The sequence below is a fragment of the Megascapheus bottae genome, chromosome 5 (genome assembly GCF_031878675.1).
Source record: "Megascapheus bottae isolate mThoBot1 chromosome 5, mThoBot2.hap1, whole genome shotgun sequence".
Classification (NCBI taxonomy): domain Eukaryota; kingdom Metazoa; phylum Chordata; class Mammalia; order Rodentia; family Geomyidae; genus Megascapheus; species Megascapheus bottae.
In genome coordinates, this window is record NC_143513.1 from 76,003,379 (window position 1) to 76,026,932 (window position 23,554).

At 47.9% G+C, this 23,554-nt stretch overlaps 1 protein-coding gene across 3 annotated transcripts; it reads right to left on the minus strand.

Moving 5' to 3' along the window:
* Positions 1–417: 417 nt before the first annotated feature.
* Positions 418–20,275, minus strand: Mkrn1 (makorin ring finger protein 1). Of its 3 annotated transcripts, none has more exons than XM_090333412.1 (8): positions 19,904–20,275; positions 10,408–10,536; positions 6,620–6,855; positions 5,145–5,371; positions 3,802–4,016; positions 3,150–3,193; positions 2,284–2,422; positions 418–1,960 (listed from the first exon to the last, which is right to left on the minus strand). In XM_090333412.1, the coding sequence occupies exons 1-8, from the start codon at positions 20,074–20,076 to the stop codon at positions 1,816–1,818; spliced, it is 1,308 nt and encodes a 435-aa protein (XP_090189538.1). In that variant the 5' UTR covers positions 20,077–20,275; the 3' UTR covers positions 418–1,815. The 3 variants fall into 3 exon arrangements, with proteins under 3 accessions (XP_090189538.1, XP_090189536.1, XP_090189537.1); XM_090333410.1 differs by having other exon boundaries at positions 3,083–3,193; positions 19,904–20,265; XM_090333411.1 differs by lacking the exon at positions 19,904–20,275 and adding an exon at positions 19,628–19,649 and having other exon boundaries at positions 3,083–3,193.
* Between the last annotated feature and the right edge of the window lie 3,279 nt (positions 20,276–23,554).

Sequence of the window (23,554 nt, forward strand, 5' to 3'; positions counted from 1 at the left end):
AAAAAAAAAAAAGCTTGAGACAGTGCCCAAGCTTTGACTTCAAGTTCAAGCAAGAGCACCAGCACCAGCACAAAAAGAAAGTTCTTGTTAGGTGGCTTCTCAGAGCTCTTGCCTGCAATCCTAGCTACTTAGCTTAGTTGTTTTTCTTCATTTTTACCCTGAGGTTTGAGCCACAGTGACACTTCCAGCTTTTTCTCTGGTGATTAACTGGAAATCTCCATGGCCTTTTCTGCCTGGGCTGCCTTCAGATACAGATCTGTCTCCTGAGGAGTCACGCACGACTACCAAGGCCTGGCTTCTGCAGTTTCCTAGTTGACTTGTGTGTGCAAAGAGGCCTCTTGTTCCGGCCAGCTTTAGTCCCAGATGCATGGACCTGAATGCTTCAGGACATCTCATCTCACAACACAGAAAGTCAACTGTTGTTTAAATTGTTTTATTTGGGAAAAGTGCTTCTTACAAAAGGGCAGCTGCAAAATACAGAGACCTCTGCAACAATGACTTCATTTTTCTTTTTTCTTAAGGTGAAAGAATGGGTGGGAGCCCAGGACAGAAGCAGAGGATGGACATAGCAGGACCATCTCCCAAGTTATTTTTAGGAAACAGAGCAACAAAAATGCAAAGGTAAAATTTCCCACCAAAGAATTAATTCTAACAACTTAACTTTATCCTGTCCCGTGGATCGCCACGCCCTCCCCTTTAAGTGGCAAGAGTGACTTATGACTGCAAGCCAATTATTCCACTACAGTACACACCTTAGAAAACAGTCTACCTGCAAAGCTCAGGGGTGGGAGAGGGCAAACACCCACAAGACACAAACACCAAAACCTGACAACAGAACTCCTCAAATGAGGACAAGGGTTCTTCAAAAAGTGCTTGGACCAGAAAAGGTAGACCACAAACATTTAAATTAAGATGGTGTTTCCAAGACCCAGCTTGAACTGCTCTGCTGTAGGGATAGGTGGATCGTTTGGCCTCTGTTGAGTCTTATTTCTCAATGATAGGACAGATAGACAGAACTAGCACTACAGACACGCTGCGTGGTCCCACCTGCCACACAAGGCTGAAGCACTACCCCACATTGGCCCTCTTGGCTAATACTGGAACTGTGGGGGATGGGAACAGCTGCCATCCCCTCCCGCGCTAGGCCATGGGGCCACCATGATCCTCCACTCACCTATCTTTCATGATTTTCCTTGTGTGTCATTAGACAAGAGACCAAAAACCACAGGACAGGCTTTGCGGTGGGGATTTGTCAGGTTGGGGACTGAGAGGAAAAAAACCACAAATGTGCAGATTTCACTGGTCACCTTCCATGTCCATGTCCAAAGCAGAAAGCTACTTGCTGGCTCATGTAGGTCCCTTCGCCCATCATCCCGCTTCCTGGACCCCAAAGCACAGTGGTTCTGAACTTGTTCAGACCCAGGGTGTGAGAAGTCCATCAATACAATCTGCCTTAAAACAGAAGACGCAACAAACCTACACTGTCTGACAGTTACAGTCATGTTACCAAAAAGAAAAAAAAAAACCCACTAACTTTAAGATTTATTTTTGTAACTTTTTGAAACAGAGAAAACGACACACTCTTGGGGGGAAAGGTGAGGGGCGAGGAGCAGGCCCTAGGTAAGTGATCACTACAGCACCTGGAGTTTAGAAGCCTGCCTGGGAGAGCCACACGCACTGCCACACAGCACAGGGGACAGCTATGGTCTGAGGCCTGGCAGAGCAGTTCACACAGCATGTAAAGCCGCTATAGGTCCAAGTCATAAAAATCTTCCAGCTCATCATGAAACAAGTCCCACTCATCCTCAGAGTCTGTCAGCTCGTCGTCCCCACCTGCAGCCAAAAGCATAAGCAACATCTCGCCCAGCTCAAAGGTGACAACTTCCTCTTCGTCGTTGTCAAAGGGACTGCTGTTCTCTCTTTCCTCAATGAGCTCCCAGAAGTGGTTCCTTCGTTGGGCCTGTAAAAAACAAGGCCCATGATAGGGGGGACACGGCTGGGCGGTGGTGTCTTCTAGCCAGTGGCTTGTAAGACAAACCGTCCAGGGCATCACATGGCATGCATAGCGACCAGCCAAGACCTCTCATTTTCAGTTCCATCCGGGCCTCTGCCTCACCACCTGCTGTCCATCAGGCCAGGGTCTTCAGCACATGGATGTCTCCAAGGCTCCTTCCCTCCTTTCAGTCCCGTAGTCTCATTCCCCCACCTGTGTGTTGTTCCCCCTATACCGTGTGTACAACTAGTGCATCTACTTTCCCCTGCGAGACCACCAGGGAGAGTTACCCGGTATCTCCTCGAGGCTCCCACTTTCTGTCTCTGTGGCTCTTCTCTCCGGCCATCGGGATACGCATGCTTGTAGAAACAGTTCCCTCCAAATGGGCAGCTCCCACGTCCTTCATCAAAATACCTGCACGCCTTGTTGCTAGAAAGGAAAGCAGCACACATCTTGCTCACAGTGGGCTTCAAGCACGGAGTGGGCATATGGGGAATCTCTAGAGGCTGAGGCAGACCGCACAGCCTCCTCAAAGATAAGCACGTACATGGGTGCAAAACTGGTGAGATTCTCTGTTGAGCAGGGAGAGAGAAAAGTCTAGAAAGACAGTATGCAAAATGATAGGAACAGCTGGGCACCGATGGTTCATGTGTGTAATCCTAGCTACTCAGGAGGCTGAGATCTAAGGATTGTGGTTCAAAGCCAGCCTGGGCATGAAAGTCCATGAAGACTCTTGTCCGAATAACCAACAGAAAGTTGGAGTGGCACTGTGGCTCAAGTGCTAGAGCAACAGCCTTAGGCTGAAGAGCTCAGGCACAGAGCTCAGGCTGAGAATTCAAGCCCCACGACACACACACACACACACACACAATATAAATGATAGCTCTCAACATGGACTCAGGACAATGTAGAACCTCTCTCTCACCAGGTTTAACTACCAGTGGTTGACTCATTCCAATACAGTCCCTAGGAACGTAACCCAAAGACAGAGCCACAAGGGGTGACGAAATAAAACAACAGTAGAAGCTGGACAAAGGGTAGGTGACGGAAGGCCCCGCACAGTGCAGCCCTTCTCGCCAGTGTTCATACCTCATGGCCTCTTTGTACTTCTGAATGAGTTTCTGCTTTTCTTCTTTCTCCTCCACCCAGTACTCACTTGGAATGACAAAGTTGGATGTGATGCGGCACTCAGGGCAGGACCTGGGAAACAAGGAACAGGCTGGAACGGGCCCTTTAAGACATTCTCCTCACCCGCTTCCCCCAAATGTCTCCAGTTTAAAAGGCTCTGCTTGCATTTGCTCCTTCTCTTTGGAGCAAAACCAAACTGCTTTATAAATCCATCCCCATGGCTAGCCAACTCATATGAAGGAAAAAAAACCTATACTTCTTTTTAAAAAGATATTTCACACAGACTCCTTTTCTTCCATTTTAAATAAAATTAGTTTTCTTGTAACTTTGCTCTGATTATATAGTTTTCTTCAGTTAGAACAATCTTTAATAAAGGATGGTAGAGCTATTGGCTAGCTTAATGAATAGAATAGGAAAAGAAATGTAAAAGCATCAGGAAACATACATTCAGAGCCTAAATAAACTGGCTACTTCATTAAACAATCTCCTCAAAAAATAAAACTAGATAAGACTAAGCTAGCAGTTAGCCGAAATACAAAGAAAACCTCATTAGGTTTCCTCAGGTTCAAGGTCAAATGCATACATTCACATGTGGTCTATCAGGCTAGAAAGTTGGCACCAATACTATACATCCTTCCCCCAAATAAAAAGAACAAATGAAGGTTGGGGAGGGTTCTCACTTTATGATCTTGCTCTCAAATTGCTTAGCACTCCTCCACTTGCGAATGCACTTGAGACAGTAGGTGTGATTGCAGTTGGAGAGGATGCCGAAGCGGCGCTCGCTGGGGTTGGCCTTCTCATAGACCACTTCCATGCAGACGCCGCACACCATATCCTTGCTGCGCTGCACGGCAAACGACAGCTCCATGTCCTTCTCATGGGCCTCAATGCACGACTGCAGGAGAGGTAAGAAGATGCACTGTCAGGCATCTGAAGAGCTCTGCTCCTGATTCCACTTTATAGAATGCTTTCTGATAGGGGCGTGGCTCATGTCTATAATTTTATCTACTCCACAGACTAAAATAGGAGGATTATGGTTCAGAGACACTCTGGGCAGGAAAGCCTGCCAACTCTGATTTATTAACCTGCAAAAAGTAGGACATGAAGTGTGGTTCAAGAAGTAAGTAGAGTACCAACCTTGAGTGGAACAGCTCAGTTAGCACTGAATTCAAGCCCCAGAACAGGCACCAAACCTCCACAACCAGGCTCACTCCCACAAAAACCCCTGCTTTCTGGCTGAGTACTGGTACTCATGCCTGTAATCCTAACTATTCAGGAGGCTGAGATCTAAGGATCATGGTTCAAAGCCAGCCCAGGCAAAAAAACGGTAGAGCACAAGCCTTGAGCTGAAGAGTTCAAGGACAGTGTCCATGCCCAGAGTTCAATTCCCAAGTCCAATCCCCCCCACTGCAAAAAAAAACAAAAACAAAAAACAAAAAAAACCTATCTGATTTATATAACTGTAACCCCTCTATATACCACCTGTAATAATTATGAAAACAAAAGCCTTGGTAGGAAAACAAAAGAATAAAAAGGCCACAGCCTGAAATACTGAACACACGACTTTTTTGAAGCAGGGTTGTGGGGTTGTACTATGTAGCCCAGATGAGATTTTTACTATTTCCTTCTTTTTTTTTTGGCCAGTCCTGGGCTTGGGCTGAGCACTGTCCTTGGGTTTTCTCAAGGCCAGAGCTCTGCCACTTGAGCCCCAGCAGCACATCTGGCTTTTTTAAATATGTATGTGTTACCAAGGAATCGAACCCGGGTCTCTGTGCATGCCAGGAAGGCACTCACTCTACCACTAGGCCGAATTCCTGGTCCCGCCCAGACTAGTTTTCAACTTGCAATTCTTCTGCCTTCGCCTTCTCAGTGCTGTGGTTTAGAGGTGTGTACCACCATACTGAGAAAGTGCCTGACCTACCATCCTGTAAGCCAGGGAGGAAAAGAATGTCCTCATCTACAGGTCCACATTGGAACTATGTTCTGCAAGAAAAAAATTGATTCTACAGCAAATCACACTTACTTTTATGTGTTGTGACCTCTGGGCCGCATCCATGGGGTGCAAGACCTGCAGCCCACACATGTCACACGCATCACCATGGAGATACACGCAGTTCTCCCCATAGCGGCACTCTCCCACCGCGGCATAGGGGCACAGCTGCTTCTTGCTTTCCACTGCCGCCTGCTCCTTCTCAGGCTCCACCTTGGTCCCTGAGCCCTGCAGGGATGCTTCAGTGCAGGAAGGGGCAGCTGCCAACATGAAAGAACCATCAAGGCTGTGACAAGTAAGACAGATGGATACACAAAAGAACTACAGGCAACTGACAACCTGACTGGCACCATCTACTAAACTTGGTTGTTCTCCTATTTCCCTTAGTATTTATTTTCTGTGGGCTTGAACTCAGGGCCTTGCATTCAATTGCCTTTTTGCTGGTTAATAGGAGATAGTGTTTCATGGACTTTTTTGCCCAGGCTGGCTTTGAACTTTGAACTTCGGATCTCAGCCAACAGTGCTCCTCTCCCCAGTCTTTCTGAAAAGATGGTCATTTGAAATCCTCCTATCTCAGCCTTCCTATGACTGAGACTACAGGAAGATACTACCAGGATAAATGCCTATATTTTTCTTTATTCCATCTTTTCTTTCTTGGTACTGGGGATCGAACCTAGGACGTTGTACCTAGACTTCGCCACTGAGCTACGTCCCAGCCTGCATTTTTCATTTGATATATTTTTTCATTTTATTTAGCCAGTCCTGGGGCTTTCTCAAGGTTAGTACTTCACCACATGAGCCGCAGCACAACTTCTGGCTTTTATGTCTGTAGTACTGAGGAACTGAACCCAGGTCTTCGTTCATGCCAGGCAAGCACATTACCACTAGGCCACAATATTAATTTTTTAAAAGCACTAGTCAGGGCCAGTTCCAATGGTTTATGCCTATAATCCTGGCTACTATCCGTTCAAATTGAGGCAGGAAATTCTGTCAGATTCCAGTGAACGACCACAATGAGTCAGTCATTAGTGGAGCTGTGGCTCAAGTGGTGGAGACACAGACATGGACACCCAAACACACACACCAAAACTTCACTTTTTTTTCTGGTCATGGGACTTGAACTCTGGGCCTGGGTGTTGTCACTGAGCTCGTCAGCTCAAGGTTACTGCCCTACCCCTCGAGCCACAGCACCACTTCTGGTTTTCTGGTGGTTAACTGGAGATGAGTCTCATGGACTGTAGTACCCAGGCTGGCTTTGAACTGCAATCCTTAGAGCTCAGCCTTCCTGAGTAGCTAGGATTACAGGCGTGAGTAACTGCGCCCAACAAGACTTCACTTTTGGAAACATTCTAAATGTTGTACTATTTAGTTCTAAAGTCTCTTCCACTCCACCTGTAAATGTAAAGCTTCACGAGGGTGAAGAAGAGCGGGAGCAGGAAGACTGTGAGGAGACAGCTGACTGGGCGACTGCTGCCCAGTCCTCGAACCTTCCGCCTGACAGTACTTACTGCGGCCGCAGTAGGGCTGCCCGGGGACGAACTCGACGGCATTCGCCCAGTCCTCAGAACCCACCCCGCCTGCAGCTGCCAGGCCTGGGCTTCCCGACTCAGCTTTGCCGGTATCCATTTCAGTGAGCTGTCCAACTTCAGAAGGGAGACTCGAGGAAGCAGCTAGAGATGGTTCTGCGCTCGGATCTGCAGCAGTCGCTTCTTCCTGTTTCAAAGGTTTGCTGCTGTGTTCATATCTGAAAATCATTAGAAGTATAGTTACTGTTCAGCTATACATAACTGTTTGTAGACTATTTTCAAGCGTTAATGTATGCACTTTACATACATGTCCAGTCTGACATGGGGGACACTTCACATCAACATGAAGAGGAACATTTACATAATGTACAGTAACAGGGGAAAACCCAATTTCCTTCAAGAAGCAACTTGCTGCTTTTGAAAAAGCTCAGCTTGTCTAGCCTTACTTATCAGTGACACATGACACATGGTGTAACACTGAACTGCTCTCAGCTATAGCGTGTGACCAGTGGCTGTGAAGCATCGGCACAAATAAACTGAACCTGTGGCTCAAGTCCATGGTCCTAGCTACTCAGCAGACTAAGATGTGAGATTCTGTTTGGAGTTATCTGAGGATGACAACCCTAGAGACGTCAACTGACCAGTGAAAATCTGGACGTGCAGGTGTGCTTCAAATGATAGAAAGTGGCAGAGGGACATGAACTGTTCAAGCCCCATGAACCCACACGCAAGAAAGAAAGAAAGAAAGAAAGAAAGAAAGAAAGAAAGAAAGAAAGAAAGAAAGAAAGAGGAAAGGAAAAGAAGGAACGAACTGAGCTTTTCTTTCAATTGCTTTGGACTATATACTAGAAACTTCTAAGGAGAAGTTTAATTAGTATTTTGTGTTGCTTTCCAAGAACAGACAGATGTTTCTTTTGTTGTAACTCCCCACCCCACTGTTAGCAGGGCCCAACAACGTCCCCCCCTTTTTTTGGGGGGGGGATAGGTGATGAGAGAAGGTCAGCTCCACTTCTGGGCTGACTTTCAACCCTATCCTCAGAGCTCAACCTCCTAAGTAGTTAGGAGTAAGATGTGAGTGTGGCAAACAGAATTCTTTAATAGATGGGAAGGGCAGCCTTTCCAAGGGAAGGAAGAGTCCACCCAGAAGAAAACTTCCTTTTCCAGGGCTGCCCAGAGATGAGAGGCTGTGAAGCACTTTCCTATCTGAGTACTAGGACTACAGATATGAGCCTCCAAAACAGCAGCACCCAGCTTATAGCCTGTCGTAAACATCACCTAACTTTTAGGCAGATTAAATTTTCCAAATGCCATTTCCAGTTCATTTATCTTAAAGCTGAGCTATAAACCCAGTCCAAATAAAAACCACTGAAGACAGCACAAAGCCCCATCTTTTACTATAAAAGAAAGGCATGTCTGCAAATGATGAACTCCAAAACTCAGCCGTCAGACCTGTTCCCCCATTCCTGACACAGAGGAGGGATGACTTCGGGACTACCTGCAATTTTGGGTGATGGTCCTGGTCCTGAACTCAGTACGTGGGCACGGTCTGAGCCTTGTTTGTGCTCAAGGCTAGTCGTATTCCACCACATGAGCCACAGCTCCAGATTCTGACTTTATACTCTTCACAGGTCTAAGCATGTGACCCTAATAGCTGATATGCTTCCCTGCCACCATAACTGAAACTGGCCCAAACCCTCACCTCCACAAAGGTACTACCTCGTGTCATGGTTTATAATATGCCCCAGCTCCAGTGACAGGCCTCCCTTCCAAAGGCGGAGCCCAATTTCTGCTCCTTTCAATGTAGGCTGGACTTTAGTGACTGGCCAGAATATAAAGGACGCGAAAGCAAACGACTCGAGTCTAGGTCATAAAAGCCATTGTGGCTTTCCCTGACTCCTCTCTGGGGTTGCTGGCAATGGGGACAGCCAGCTGGACACCAGCCCCTGGCAGGGCTAGTCCACTGGCAAGCATCAAGGGTGTCCTGACACCAATCACTCAAGACAGCAGCAGCCTTACAGCAAGTACGTCAGCCCCTGCCAAACCTAAACCCGACTGAAATTTTATCTGGATCTCCTCCATCTCTGTACAACCACCCACCAAACCCACTCACATCCCAGACCCTAACAGCTGGGTGGGATAATAAATGCTCTCGTGTGTGTGGTTGTGCACCCATGTGTGTATGTGTGGTAGTGAGCCTCACTCTCTTACCTAGGCATTTTTATTCAATGCTGGTGCTCTACCATTTGAGTCATAGCTCTACTGCTGGCCTTTTGATAGTAAATTAGATAAAGGTTGCCAAGGCTGTCTTTGCACCTTGATCCTCAGGTCTCGGCCTCCTGAGTACTTAAGATTACAGATGTTAGCCTGAACCTGGCACAAATGCTCACACTCAGACTCTTTGGGGTTGTGGCTTAGTGGTAGAGTGCTTGCCTAGCATGCATGAAGCCTCAGTACCACATAAACAGTGCTAGCCTTGAGCAAAAAAGCCCAGGGACAGTGCCCAAGTCCTGAGTTCAAGCCCCAGGAAAGAAACAAACGAAAAGGTAATGAGACACTTTCTAAAGTGGAGAAAAGAGCAGAGTCCTGTATAATTTAGCATGTCCCAGTGTATTTTTTTAACCATTCAGTATGTCTACTTGTAGATTTGTAATAAGTATATCCTAATTTCTACAAATGAGGGAGACCGCTCTTTAGCCTGGCTTACTTCTTTAGCCTGGCTTACTTCATGCAGTACGTCTTCCAAGGCTTTCCATTTCCTTACAAATGGTACAATATCATTCTTTCTGATTGGGTATTTTTCCAATAGAAGACAGACGGTACCACCTAAAACCTCGATCATTGCAACATTTGTTTTCCATAGTCAAGATATGAAATCAATCCATGAGACTACTATCTTCAATTAATTAGCCACCAAAACACCAGAATGCTAGCCTTGAGCAAGAAAACTCAGGGACAAGCCATGACTTCAAACCCAAAGACTACCCCCCCAAAAAGGGTATTCATATTTTTTAATGAGTGCAATCTAAGAATGCATGTTCTCTTCCCCTGTTGTATAGTATTTCTGTATGCTAGATAACAGCTCTACCACCCAGGTTTTTTTTTCTTTTTTTTGCCAGGCATGGGCTTGAGCTCAGGGCCTGAGCACTGTCCTTGGACTTTCTCAAGGTTAGAGCTCTACCACTTGAGCCTCAGCACCACTTGTGGCTTTTTTCTATGTATGTGGTACCGAGGAATCGAACCCGGGTCTTCGTGCATGCTAGGCAAGCACTCTACCAGTAGGTCAAACTCCTGGCCCTCTACCACCCAGTTTTATCTCCCATCATGTCATCTTTGTGTGTGGGGGTATGCCAGTACAGGGGCTTGAACTCAGAGCCTTGTGTTTTTGCTTAGCTATCTTGCCTAAGGCAGGTACTCTGCCATTTGAGCCACACCTCCAGTTCCAGCCTTTTGCTGGTTTTATGGAGGTTAAAATCTTTCAGAGTTGCCCACTTGGGATGGCTCCAAACTGTCAGATCCCAGCCTAAGTAGCTGGGATTATACACATGATAGACTGAGGTTTGAAGTCAGCCAGTGAGACGCTTACGTCCAATTAACCACTCCAAAAATGGAAGTGGCCCGGTTGCTCAAGAGGTAGAGCCGTAGCCTTCAAGCCCCACAACTCATTAAAACAACAACGACAACAACAACAGTATTAGAATCAGGCAGTTTTACACTTATTTCTTCTTCCAACCCACCCTTGAACAAAAATTAATTCCTAAACAAGTTCTTACCTGCAGCGGTCTCCGTAAATACAGTACCCACGTTGAAAATACTTGCACACTACACCATATGGACTGTCAGAGAGGTCATGCGAGTAGCGACAATTATCTCCTTCCTTACAAACCCCGTGCATAAAATACCTGTAAAAGGGACCACAAAACTAGATGAAAAGCCAGTCCTAAAGTGCTAAAACATTCTTCCAATGCAAGAAGCAAGAAAAAAGAGGGTAGGCTGGGAGTTTGGCCTAGTGGTAGAGTGCCTGTCTAGCATGCACAAAGGCCTGGGTTCCATTCCTGGGTACCTCATACATAGAAAAAAACTGGAAGTGGTGCTTTGGCTCAAGTGGTAGAGCTCTAGCCTTGAGAAAAGTCCAAGGATAGTGCTCAGGCCCTGAGCTCAAGCCCCACAACTAGCAAAAAAAGGGAAAAGAAATCAAGAAAAAAGAGAGGAAACCTGGACTGTGTGGAAAAATCATGTGTTTGGTCAGTACAGAGACTGAGATACTAACTCTTTATTGACTTGTTTGTGTATATACTTCCTTTTTTGGTGTGTTGCTGAAAGCAGATTTTTACACATTGTTTGCAGGCATGCTACCACGGTGCTATATATCCCCAGTAACTGCCTTAAAGATTTTAAACATTTATCTTGTCAGTACAAGTCATGTTTGACCACTGTCTTCATTTTACACTTGTAACGGGGTACTTTCTTATTTTCCACTGACTTTAGCCACAACGGCAGCTCTATCTACAAAACAAATCAAAGATTAAAGTAGAAGCAAGAAGCCTGCCTGTCTGCTATCTTAAAGGCCCATAAATGGACTTGACTAAACCGTGGACTTGACTAAATGGATTTCTGAGGACCCAGACCAAGAGCAGTACCCGCCTCACCTGGATATGTGCTCAAAACGCAAACTGAGAACAACAAAGCATCAAAGAGTCCACAAGAGAAAACTAGTTGGTTCTCAGTGGACAACAGAGCATCTAAGAATATCAAGTCAGAAATACAATTTGACTCTCTTCACTTGTAAGCCCTGTACCTACCTATTTTCCACCACAAGGTTCATTTTTTTCTGCCCGTTCTTTCTTGACTGGCCTTTCTATTGAGCAAGACCCTAAAGGTTCCATCTTGCAGACCAAGAGTTCCGTAACAAGCATCTAGCTTACATCTTTTTTTTTTTTTTGGCCAGTCCTGGGCTTGAGCTCAGAGCCTGGGCACTTGTCCTTGGGTTTTCTCAAGGCTAGAACTCTTTCACTTGAGCCTCAGCACCACTTCTGGCCTTTTCTATGTATGTGGTACCAAGGGATCAAACCCGGGTCTTTGTGCATGCTAGGCAAGCACTCTACCACTAGGCCAAACTCCCGGCCCTCTATCTTATATCTTATCTACTCGTGGCTGCAGCTGTGGTTGGCCTTTAGAGGCCTCTGCTGTCCATGAGCTACAATTAAGAGATAATTACAGCAGTCAGTACCTTCTTCAAAGATTCTAGGGAATTCTGCTTCTTATCTGCATTCAATGAGCAGTTTTCCTCCTTCAGGCCTTTCTACCAGGTTTTCACCTTGCTAAGATCTAATAGCAGTAAAAAGCCAGCTGACTGTGTGTTGAATCCTCTGAAACTAAGCAAGACAAAATACAACTTTCCTTCTTTATTAAAACAAAAAGTATCCATGAGTGTCCCACCAGCAGATGGCATGAAGGCTGGGCATACAGCCTTGTGATAGAGCCCCATTTACCTGGTGCTTGTGAAGTCTTGGGTTCCATCCCTAGAACTATGCCACCACCACCAAAATTATTCCTAGTTGGTTAGTAACAGGTTCTTCTGTTATGCTAACTGCATTCTTTACACATCAGCACTCTGTGTAAGGAGGAGAGGTTATCCCAGCAAGGTCTGTGAGAGGCTGGTCCTGGAGCTTAAACTCAAGGCCTGGGCACTGTCCCTGAGCTCTTTAGCTCAAGGCTACCACCCTACCCTTGGTGCCTGGGGTCCACTTTCCCTTTTCTAGTGGTTAACTGGAGATAAGAGTCTCAGAGACTTTAGTTCCTGGGCTGACTTTGAACCTTAATCCCCAGATCTCAGCCTCCTGAGTAGCTAGGATTACAGATGAGGGCCACCACGAGCCAACACGCCCTGCTGGCTGTAGGTATTTTTGTATTTTTTTAACTCTATTACCCTGCTGGTAGGTAGGGATGGTCTGGTTTTATTTTCATTTGTGGGCCTGAACTCAGGGTGTGGGCTCTCACTGGATTTCTTGTTCCCTGTTCATGGCTCATGATCTACCGCTTGACCTACATACACACAGCCCACCCACCATTTTGTTAATTGTAGATGGAGTCCCAGACTTTTCTGCTCAGACCAACTTTGAACTGCAGTCCTCTCTAGGTGTCAGTCTCCAGTGTCTAGTTTTGCCTTGTATGTCTAGGGATACCCAGAATTTATCTCACAGTGACATCCAATCCATCTAAGTATGACAGGACAGTGGAATTTACAACAAACAATAGTGGAAAAGGCAATCCACCTCCAAGAATCTACCCTGCAAGTTGTATGTAATTCTACCATTAAAAACAGCTCCATCAAAGCCAGCCCGGTGGCTCATGCCTGTAATCCCAGTTACTCAGGAGGCTGAGATCTGAGGATCACAGTTCAAAGCCATCCCGGGAACTGAAGACCATGAGACTCCCATCTTCAATTAACCACTAGAAAACCAGAAGTGGTGCTGTGGCTCCAGACGAAGGGTGGTAGCCTTGAGCTGAAGAGCTCAGGGACAGTGCCCAGGCCCAGAGTTCAAGCCCCAGGACCAACCAAAAAATAAGACAGTCCCACCAAGCCAGACCTCGATGGCTCCTGCTATCTATAATGCTGAGATCTGAGAGCTGTGGTTCAAAGCCACCCAGGCACAAAAGACTCTTTATCTCCAACTAACCACCAGAAAACCAGAAGTAGTGCTGTGGCTCTAGTGGTAGAGAGGTAACCTTAAGCTGGAGCTGAAGAGCTCAGGGACATCGCCCAGGCCCAGAGTTCAACACTCTGCTCAGAGAGCACTGCTCTTTCTACACTAAACTACCAAAAAAGGTTGAAATGGTGATGAGTAGGAGCCTTGAGTAAAGGAAGTTAGGCCCAGAGTTCAAGCCCCAGGAGTGGTACGCGTGCACAAGCATGTATACATGCACAAAGTTAAAAGAAATTATAGCTGGGCATGGTGACTCACACCTGCAATCCTAGCCCCTCAGGATGCTGAAATCTGAGGATCAAGGTTCAAAGCCAGCCCCTGGCACAAAAGGATCTGAGACTCTTATCTCCAATTAACCTCAAGAAAAACAGAAGTGGGGCTGTGGCTCCAGGGGTAGGGTGGTACCCTTGAGATGAAGAGAGCAGAGACAGGGCCCAGACTCAGAATCCAGTCCCATGACCAACCAAAAACAAAACCAAGTAAAATACTTGGTATTTTTGAGCTTAGAATTTGTATGCTACAAATTTTAAATGTCAACTCTTTGAAGCCCATACACTGCAGGTAACAGAAGAGGTGTGGAGTTATTTGGACAGCCTAGTGTGGTCATTGCAGGTGGCAACAGCCTGTAGAGGGCAGCATAACACAGATTTGTGCTTTACTTATTTCTCTGCCAGTCCTGGGCCCTGAACTCAGGGCCTAAGCACTATCCTTGGGCTTTCTCAAGGCTAGAGCTCTACCACTTGAGCCACATCACCATTCCTGGCTTTTGTTTTCTATGTATGTGGTACCGAGGAATCAAACCCCAGTCTTCGTGCAAGCGAGGCAAGCCCTCTATCACTAGGCTAAACTCCTGGCCCTATTTATTTAATGCCAGGCCTGGGCCTTGAACTCAGGGCCCGGGTACTGTCCTTGAGTCTCTTTTTGTTCAAGGTTACCATTCTACCACTTGAGCCACACAGCCCCACTTCTGGCTTTTTTGTTTATGTGGGGATGAGGAATTGAACCCAAGACTTCATACATGCAATGTAATGTATGAGTACTTACTCACTCTCCCACTAAGCCACATTCCCAGCCCCAGGCAAAGGTATTCTTTTTTTTTTTTTTTTTACCAGTCCTGGGCTTGAGCTCAGGGCCTGAGTACTGTCCTTGGACTTTCTCAAGGCTAGAGCTCTACCACTTGAGCCTCAGCACCACTTCTGGCTTTTTTCTATGTACGTGGTGCCGAGGAATCGAACCCGGGTCTTCATGCATGCTAGGCAAGCACTTTAACCACTAGGCCAAACTCCCGGCCGGCAAAGGTATTCTTAAAGCTTTTCCTAAGCTGCAAAATTAAGGCAATAAGAATTTGGTAAAGCACTAAGAACATAGTGATCAAAAGAAAATACAGGTGATTTTTTTCAACAATTAAAAATATTCTCATCCAAAGAACTCCTAATTTTTTTTTTGGCCATGAGGTTTGATCTCTGGGCTTGGGTGCTGTCCCTGAACTCTTCTGTACAAGGATAGTGTACTACCACTTTAGCTAAGGGCCACTTCCCATTTTCTGGTATCAATAAAGAGTCTCATGGACTTGCATGCTCGGGCAGTTTGTTTCAACCTCAATCCTCAGATCTCGGCCTCCTAAGTAGCTAGGATTACAGGCGTGTGCCACCGGCCCAGCAGAACTTCTGACTTTAGAGACTGAATAAACAAGGTGCTCCCCCCAAAAAACAGAATGATTTACTACACTGTTACGGGAAGCCCTACGTCCTTGTACACTTACCAGTGTTCTCTTTTATTAAATGAGAGCAAAGCACTGTTATAAGCTCACACTACCTCATTTTAGGTATCCCCAGCTTTATAGATAAATGCCAATTTGGGCAGTCTACTAAGAGCCTGCTCTGCTATGGAGTGCTTTGTTAGAAGCCAAAGTCTAGACCAGATTTCAGTTATTCCTACATGCAAAGGAGATCTAGACAAGTGTGGTTGAATATACTTGTAATCAATCCTAAGGCAGGGGAGACTGGGACAGAAGATGAGGGGAAATTCCAGGACAATCTGGGCTCTAAGACTCAGTGCCCCCCAAGTACTGTACCATTCCGTCCTGGCCTTCCCCCCACAAGAAAAAGTTAGGCATTGTGGCTCACACTTGCGCAATCTCAAAATTAAAATAAACAAAAATCCTGTCCTTACCTGGCGGAATGGGAAGGTTGCTCCAGGTAGCGCCATCTTGGCCACATGGCGAATGGGGAATTGGATTCAACTGGTGCTACCTAGTCTTAAAGGTAAAGGAAGGGGAAGTCCCACCTCCCAAGTGATGCGGGTTCCAGAATTCCTAGAGGCAGGGGCGGGGACTTCGATGACAGGTTACTAGACTTGTCAGTCATGTGCCTTGAATTTGGGAGCTTCTCCAGTTTCCTGTGACCCTGCCCCCTCACCCAGCACTGTTTAGGCCCCTGAGCAGCTCAGGCCCCTGACGCCATGTCAGTATTCCAGGGGTCTCTTCCGGTCCCCAATGGGTCCCAATTCAGCTCTGTACTGGAGTGTATCTGCCTTGTTAGTACTGTTTTTTCAGCTTTCTCAGTACTATTTTTTCGGCTTTCACAGTGTTAAGTATTACAGGGACTACAGGTCTTTAAGACAAGGATCCAGGGCCAGGAGTTTGGCCTAGTGGTAGAGTGCTTGCCTAGCATGCAAATACCTAGGTTTGATTCCTCAGCCACCACATACATAAAACGGCCAGAAGTGGTGCTGTGTCTCAAGTGGTAGAGCTCTAGCCTTGAGAAAGCCCAAGAACAGTGCTCAGGCCCTGAATAGAAACCCCAGAACTGACAAAAAAAAAAAAAAAGACAAGAGTTCATGCCAGCTTTCTTCTTTTCTTTGTCAGTTGTGGGGCTTGAACTCTGGGCCTGGGCCTTGCCCCTGAGCTCTTTAGCTCAAGGCTTGTGCTCTATCCCTTGAGCCACAGCGCCACTTCCAGTTTTCTGGTGGTTGCTAGGCATGTGAGGTGGCTCACCGCCCATAATCCTAGTTACTCAGAAGGCTGAGATCTGAGGATTGGGGTTCAAAGTCATCCTGGGCACTAAAACTAAAAGTCCATGAGACTCCTACCTCCAAGTAATTACCAGAAAACCAGAAGTGGCACTGTGGCTCAAGGGGCAGGACAATGGACTTGAACTGAAGAGCTCAGGGATAACACCAGGCCCAGAGTTCAGAGTTCAAGTCCCATGACAGGAAGGAAAAAAAAAAAAAAAAAGATGAGATAGAGCCCTAACCATGAGTTCAAGCAAAAACAAAAAGAGTCTCACAGGGCGCGGAGGCTCACGCCTGTAATCTTAGCTACTCAGGAGGCTGAGATCGCAGGATCAAGGTTCAAAGCCAGTCCAGGGAACAAAAGGACCTGAGACTCTTATCTCCAATTAACTTCTAGAAAATGGGAAGTGGGGGTTGGCTCCAGGGTAGAGTGGTATAGCCTTGAGCTGAAGAGCTCAGGGACAGCACCCAGACCCAGAGTTCAAGCTCCATGACCCACAAAAAAAAAAGTCTCCCGGACTTTAGTGCCTAGTTCGGCTTTGAACGGTGATTAGCAGCTCTCAGTCTCCTGAGTAGCTAGGATTACAGGGGTGGTGAGCCACCAGCACCTGGCGCAAGATGCCAACTCTCTAATAATGACTCCCAATTCAATCTCCAAAATATGCTTCTGGGCCAGGAATTTGGCCTAGTGGTAGAATGCTTGCTTAGAATGCACAAAAACATGGGTTCGATTCCTCAGTATCACATACATAGAAAAAGATGGAAGTGGTGCTATGTCTTAAGTGGTAGAGTTCTAGCCTTGAGGAAAGCCCAAGGGGGGTGCTCAGTCCCTGAGCTCAATATATATATATATGGCTTCTGTGTTTTCTTGGGATTGTATTCTCAACTTGAGATACCTTATAACACTGGAACCACAGAAAGCAATGTCAGACACTTAAATCCAGGGCATACTTTAAAAACAAAAACAGGGAATGGGAATGTAGCCTAGTAGCAGAGTGCTAGCCCAGCATGCACAGAGCCCCGGATTCAATTCTTTGGTGCCACATACTCAGAAAAAGCCGGAAGTGATGCTGTGGATGAAGTGGCAGGGCACTAGCCTTGAGCAAAAAGTATTGAAGGACAGTGCGCAGGCCCTGAGTTCAAGCCCCAGGACTGGCAAAATAATAAGTAAAAACAAACAAAGCTGTAGGGCCAGGGCCAGTGGCTCACTGCTATAACCAGAGCTACTACTCAAGAAGTGGTCATCCTGTGACAATCATCCTCTAGAATCTATAATGGACTCGTGATTCTCCAGCCTAAAATACCCTGGTGGCTGGAACTAAAGGTGTACCAGCAGCTCTGTAGTTTTGTTTTATTGTTGTTTTCCTTTTGAATATGGTTGCTAAGATAATTTTACCAAAGGATTGAGAACAAAGGTAAAGCCTAGCATGTGCAAGGCCACAGGTTCAATCCCAGGATGGCAAAGGAGGAAAAAGCCTCCTGGTTTAGGTTAACTGTATCAAGCATAAGCTAGCTGGACTCTGGTGGCTCACCTCACCCCCATAAATCCTAACTATTCAGTATAGGCTGAAATCAGTATCCAAGTTTAAAGCAGTCTAAGCAGGAAAGCCCATAACTCTATCATCCCCAATTAACTACCAAACAGCCAGTAGTGGGAGTTGTGGCTCAAGTGGTAGGGCACTAGTTTTGTGCAAAAAAGCACGGTGACAACACCACAAGCCCAAGGGAAAAACAAATACCCTATTGACTGGGTGTGGCTCAAATGATAAAGTGCTCACCTAATAAACAAAGAGGCCTAAATTCAATATCCAGCACCAAATATCCCAGGTTAGGGAGGTAGTGCAGGATGAGGATGAGTTCAAGGTCAGATCCTGTTGCTGTGTGCCTGTGGCTTACACCTGTAATCCTAGCTACTGAAGAGGCTGAGATCTGAGGATTGTGGTTGGAGGCAAACCAAAGCAGGAAAGTCCCTGAGACACTTGATTGGAAGTCAAGGTGTGGTAGAGCATTGAGAGAAAAAGCTAAGTGACAAGGCATGTAGTTCAAGCCCCAGTTGGGCCAAATGTTTTCCCCTTGAAAAAAAAAACAAACAAACCATTTTGTTGTTGTTACTGCTGGTAAAGCCAAGCACAGAAGGGCAATCCAAAGATCTTGGAACGCTGGATGCCAAAGCCAGAGAGGCTAGGCCAACTTGCACACTAGAGTGACATCCTGTATTCCCAATTGTTTTCCGAAAGAAAAACAACCTTCTTGTGTCCAGAAACATGTTCAATGCAGGAAGTGACATAGACGGGGGCTGTAATGAATTTACTTAAAGAAATTCACTAGCGCACACATACCATACCAGGCGCACACGCGCACAAAATCAACTGCAACGCCGTAGCCAAACGAAGGTTCAAGTAATTGTTTCCATGAATAGGAACCTCGGACATAAATTCTCATTCCTTGACACCCTGCCCTCGATGCCACTCTCAACAATCTATGGAGCAGACAAAAAAAAAAAAAAAATAACCGGGCATCGCTTCCTACGTCTCTTGAATTAATCATGGTGTTTACCTCCCCAGGTACCAGGCCGGGAGACTCAAGACTGGCCCGTTAATAAAACTGTCCTACGAAAAGCTTGATCATCTGCGACAAATACCGACGTCAAGTACAATGAGTTCTGCCCACTGGGGATATATATATATAGGTTTTGCATTCAAGCATCTCAACTACTCTAATCGCAGTAATAAACCCAGCATTTTCATTTAGCAATCAATCGCCACTGATCCCTGCTCCGGATAATTATCTAATACAACCTACGAGTCAGTAAATACCGCCTGGGGCGGACGGCGGCGGGGTGACTTGTCCCCGGCCCGGGTCCCCGCATAACCGCCGCCACGCATCCGCGTTCTCATCTCGCTCACCGAGACCCCGGCCAAACCTGGCCCCTCGTCTCCCCCTTCCCAGGTAGGACGCGTGAGTCGTCGGCGCACCAACACCCCGCGTCTCACCGCGAAAACCCGCCGCTCCGAAACACCACCGCCGGCGGGCGGCGGGCCGGCCACCCCCCGCCCCGGGGGACAGAGACAAAGCTCGGGACCGCCCGCCTCCACCTGCGTACAAAGAAACATGTAAAAGACTTGCGGGGCGGGGTGCGGGACGCCGCCGGGACGAGACGTCACCAACGGATGAGTCGCAGCGGGGGGTCCCCAGTCCCCCCCCCCGCCGCGTTCCGGTCCCCCCCCTCGGGGGTCGGCGGCAGGGATGGGGGGCCGCCCCTCGCCTCACGCACACGGGAACGCAGGGGGGCCGCCTCCGTCTCCCCGAGACGCGGGGCGCAGGGACCGGGGCGGCGATGCCGGCGGGGGCCCCGCAGCGAGCCAGGCGGATGCGCGCGGCCGGTCTCCGCGGCCCGGCGGGGGTTGACGCAGCGATCACGGGGGGGCGGGGAGGCCGGCGGCGGAGGCGGCACGGCGGGGGTCGCGCCGGCGCCGGCCTCCTCCTTCCGGACCCCCGCCCGGCCCGCAGCACCCCGTCCCTCCGCCCGGTCACGCAACGTCTCACCTACCTGCAGGTGACCTGTTTAGTCCAGCCGCCGCCGCCGCCGCCGCCGCCGCCTCCCCCCGCCCCCGGGGACGGGGCGGCGACCGTGGGGGTCGGGGTGAGGGGCGCCGCCGCCGCCGCCGCCGCTCCGGCTCCTGATGTTGCGGCTGTTGTTCCGGGAGCCGCAGCCTCCGCCATTACTGTTTATCCCACACGGCAATGGCCCCGGAACTTCCGGGATCACATAGTTCCGGTCCGGCAGCGGTGGGGCGGGGAGGGGAGCGAGGGGGGGAGGAGAAGCGAAGGGAGGGGTGCGGGAAGGCGCGGGGGTGCGGGTGCGGGGGAGGCCCAGGCTCCCGCTCGCGCCGCGCCGACCCCGCGTCTCTCGGCGCTCGGGCCAGTCGGGTTGCGGTTCTCGGCGCTCGTGCCCGGGCCCCGCCCCCGGCGCCGCTGATTGGCGGAGCGGGCGGGGGGCGTGGCCGAGGCGGCTCCGGCAGGTGTGCCTCGGCCGGAGTCTCACCACCTTGAACTTGAGCCTTGGCTAGCGTGGACCTGGGTGCGATAACAGTGCTCCCTCCCCGGAGCGGGAAGTAGGATTTGTCAGAATCAGAGGGGAGGTGTCAGGAGAGGATTTGGGGACAGGCGAGTGAGCCTGATAACAGCTTTCATCACACACTGCCAGAACCGCAGCCTTTCAGAAACACCTCAGCAAGACTTCCTAATTTTGCTTTCTGGTTAGCTCAGGCCTAGCGCCTCTCCTGTCATTTATCGACCTTGTAACAAAATAACTCGCCTTACTACTCATTCATCTTTAAAATTCCCCTGGCTGTAACCTCCCTGATGTGGAAGTTACCAAGGTATGCCTAGACTCCCTCCTGTCTTATGGCAGGATGCATTCTTACCTGAAAGAAATGACCCCAAAACATCCAAAAAGGAGCAATTAGACCTAGATTTGCATAACTTGGGAGACCGACCCCTGCCTTTACCGTATAACTACCGCCAAGGAATACCCACACTTGAGCCACAGTCTGCCTCTGCCTTTCTGCTTGTCTCTCTGAGGATCGCAGTTCAAAGCCAGCAAGGGCACTAAAAAGTCGATGAGACTCATCTCCAATTAATCACCAGAAAACCAGAAGTGCCACTGTTTCTCCAGGGGTAGGGCAGTAGCCTTGAGCTGTAGAGTTCAGGGCCAGAGTTCAAGTTCCACAGCAGACCAAAAAAAAGGGGGGGGATACTTCACAGACCCTCATTAACAGCTGGTGAGGGTATTATCCTGGTTTACATTTGTAGATATGATAATCCAGTGAAAACCAGCTGCACTGCTTGTGGCTTGAGGTGAATTTGAACTTCCTACAGATGAAATCCTGTGGTTGTGATTGTTAGCTTTCAGTGGCTTTTTAAAAACGAAGACGAAAAGCATCATGAAAGGACAGAGAGCCCCCAAGAGCAGGGTGAGCTAATGCAGACCAACAGTAACCTCAACATTTGGGAGTCCAAGGTCAATTTGGAGTTTTTTAGGAGAGGCTATCCCTAGATAATAGAGATCCTTTATGAAGTTGTAAAGTTACCCTTTTCCCCTCAAGGACACTTTCAAGCATCCAGTCCTAGAATGAGGGCTCCACCCAAGGGTGGGAATGGGGCCTGCTGAGGCTGTTGCTGAGGTATGGGTTGGGGGCAGATTAGGTGGGGCCCTCACGTTGGAATGAGAAGCCCAGGAAGCATTATTTTAAATAATACAGAGGGGGAAGTAAAAGGAAGTCAAGGCACTTCTATAAGTAGAAAGGTATTATCCACCTGTCAGAAGTGGAAGACAACTCATCCCTCCTTTTCTTGTGCATATCTGGTTAGTGCTTACTTTGTGTGTAATCAGTTTGTGTAAAACCCAGGGTCTGGGGCTGAGAATGTGCTTTAGCTGTAGAGTGCTTGCCTAGCATGTGTGAAGCCCTGGGTTCAAGATTCCTCATTACCACATTAACAGATAAAACCCAAAGTGGTATTTGATCCAAGTGGTAGAGCTCTAGCTTTCAGCACAGAGAGGCTTAGGGACAGTATCTAAGCCCTGAGGTTAAGCCCCAGGACTAGGGAAAGAGAAATAACAACACTCAGGATCTCCTCCTCTCTCTCACCTTCTTAACTTCCAGCACTAGTCTGGTTCAGGTTGCAAGCAATAAACTCCTTTATCCTTTCTAAAAAGTGGTTGAGATCTTTACTGGTCAAGGTGGCCATTGGGTGATACTGTAAATCAAATCCTGAGTGTTTACAGTTTTTCCTAAATCTTTAAAGTGAAAATCAGTCAGATAGGAATCACATGACTGAATGACATTGTCCCAAAAGAAAGTCATTACCTGACTTACAAAATTATAACTACAATTTAGTCAAAAGGAGACTGCTACATGGTTCAGACAGAAGAGTTTATTGGGGGGACAGAGCACTGCCGGCCTGCACAGGGGGTGCAAGGGCTATAAGGGAAAGGAATGAGGCAAGGGCAAGAGGCACAGGAAAGGCTGCAAGAGGGCCTGAGCAAAACAAAAGAGCAAAACTAGGGGCCGGGAGTTTGGCCTAGTGGTAGAGTGCTTGCCTAGCATGCACGAAGACCCAGGTTTGATTCCTCAGTACCCCACATACATAGCAAAAAGCTGGAAGTGGTGCTGAGGCTCAAGTGGTAGAGTGCTAGCCTTGAGAAAGTTTTTTTGAGAAAGTCCAAGGACAGTGCTCAAACCCTGAGCTCAAGCCCAGGACTGGAAAAAAAAAAAAAAAAGAGCAGAACTAATGATGGAGGCTGGTACATAGGGAGGGAAGGAAGAGAGAACTCAGAGCCTGGGGGACTGTCTACCACCCCCAGGTGTATCAGGTACCTGGGTTATAAATGCTGAGCAGGGGTTCCTGGGGAGGGGCCATGTGTGCACCCCAGAACAATGGGGAAGGGGCAGTTTTTCCCAGGCAGACCTAACAGTAACTTCTGTGTAATTCTTTTTTTTTTTGGCCAGCATTGGGGCTTGAACTTAGGACTTGGGTTTTGTCGCTGAGCCTCTTTGTGTTCAAAGCTAACACTCCACCACTTGAGCCATAGCACCACTTCTGGCTTTTTCTGAATAGTTTATTGTAGATAAGAGTCTCATGGACTTTCATGCCCAGACTAGCTTCAAACTGCAATCCTCAGATCTCAGCCTCCTGAGTAGCTAGGATTACAGGTGTGAGCCACCACCACTGTGCTACATCACCCAGTTCAAGCCCCAAGACTGGCTGATGGGAATCTGCTTTGTTTTCTTAACTCAATGTTGCTCCCTTCTAAGCCCATTCTCTTTCTTTTTTTTTTTTTGCCAGTCCCAGAGCTTGAACTCAGGGCCTGAGCACCATCTTTGGACTTTCCTCAAGGCCAGCGCTCTACCACTTGAGCCGCAGCATCACTTCTGGGTTTTTTCAGTGTATACGGTATGGAGGAATCAAACCCAGAGCGTCGTGCATGCTAGGCAAGCTATCTACCACTAGGCCAACCTCCTGGCCCCTAAGCCCATTCTTTTTATGTGTCTAAAGACCCTATATAAAGGATTTGCCTTGCTGGGCGAGGTGGCTCATGCCATTAATCCTAGCTACTCAAGAAGCTGAGATCTGAAGAACACAGTTCAAAGCCAGCCCAGGCACTAGAGTCCGAGAGACTCTTTTTTTTTTGGGGGGG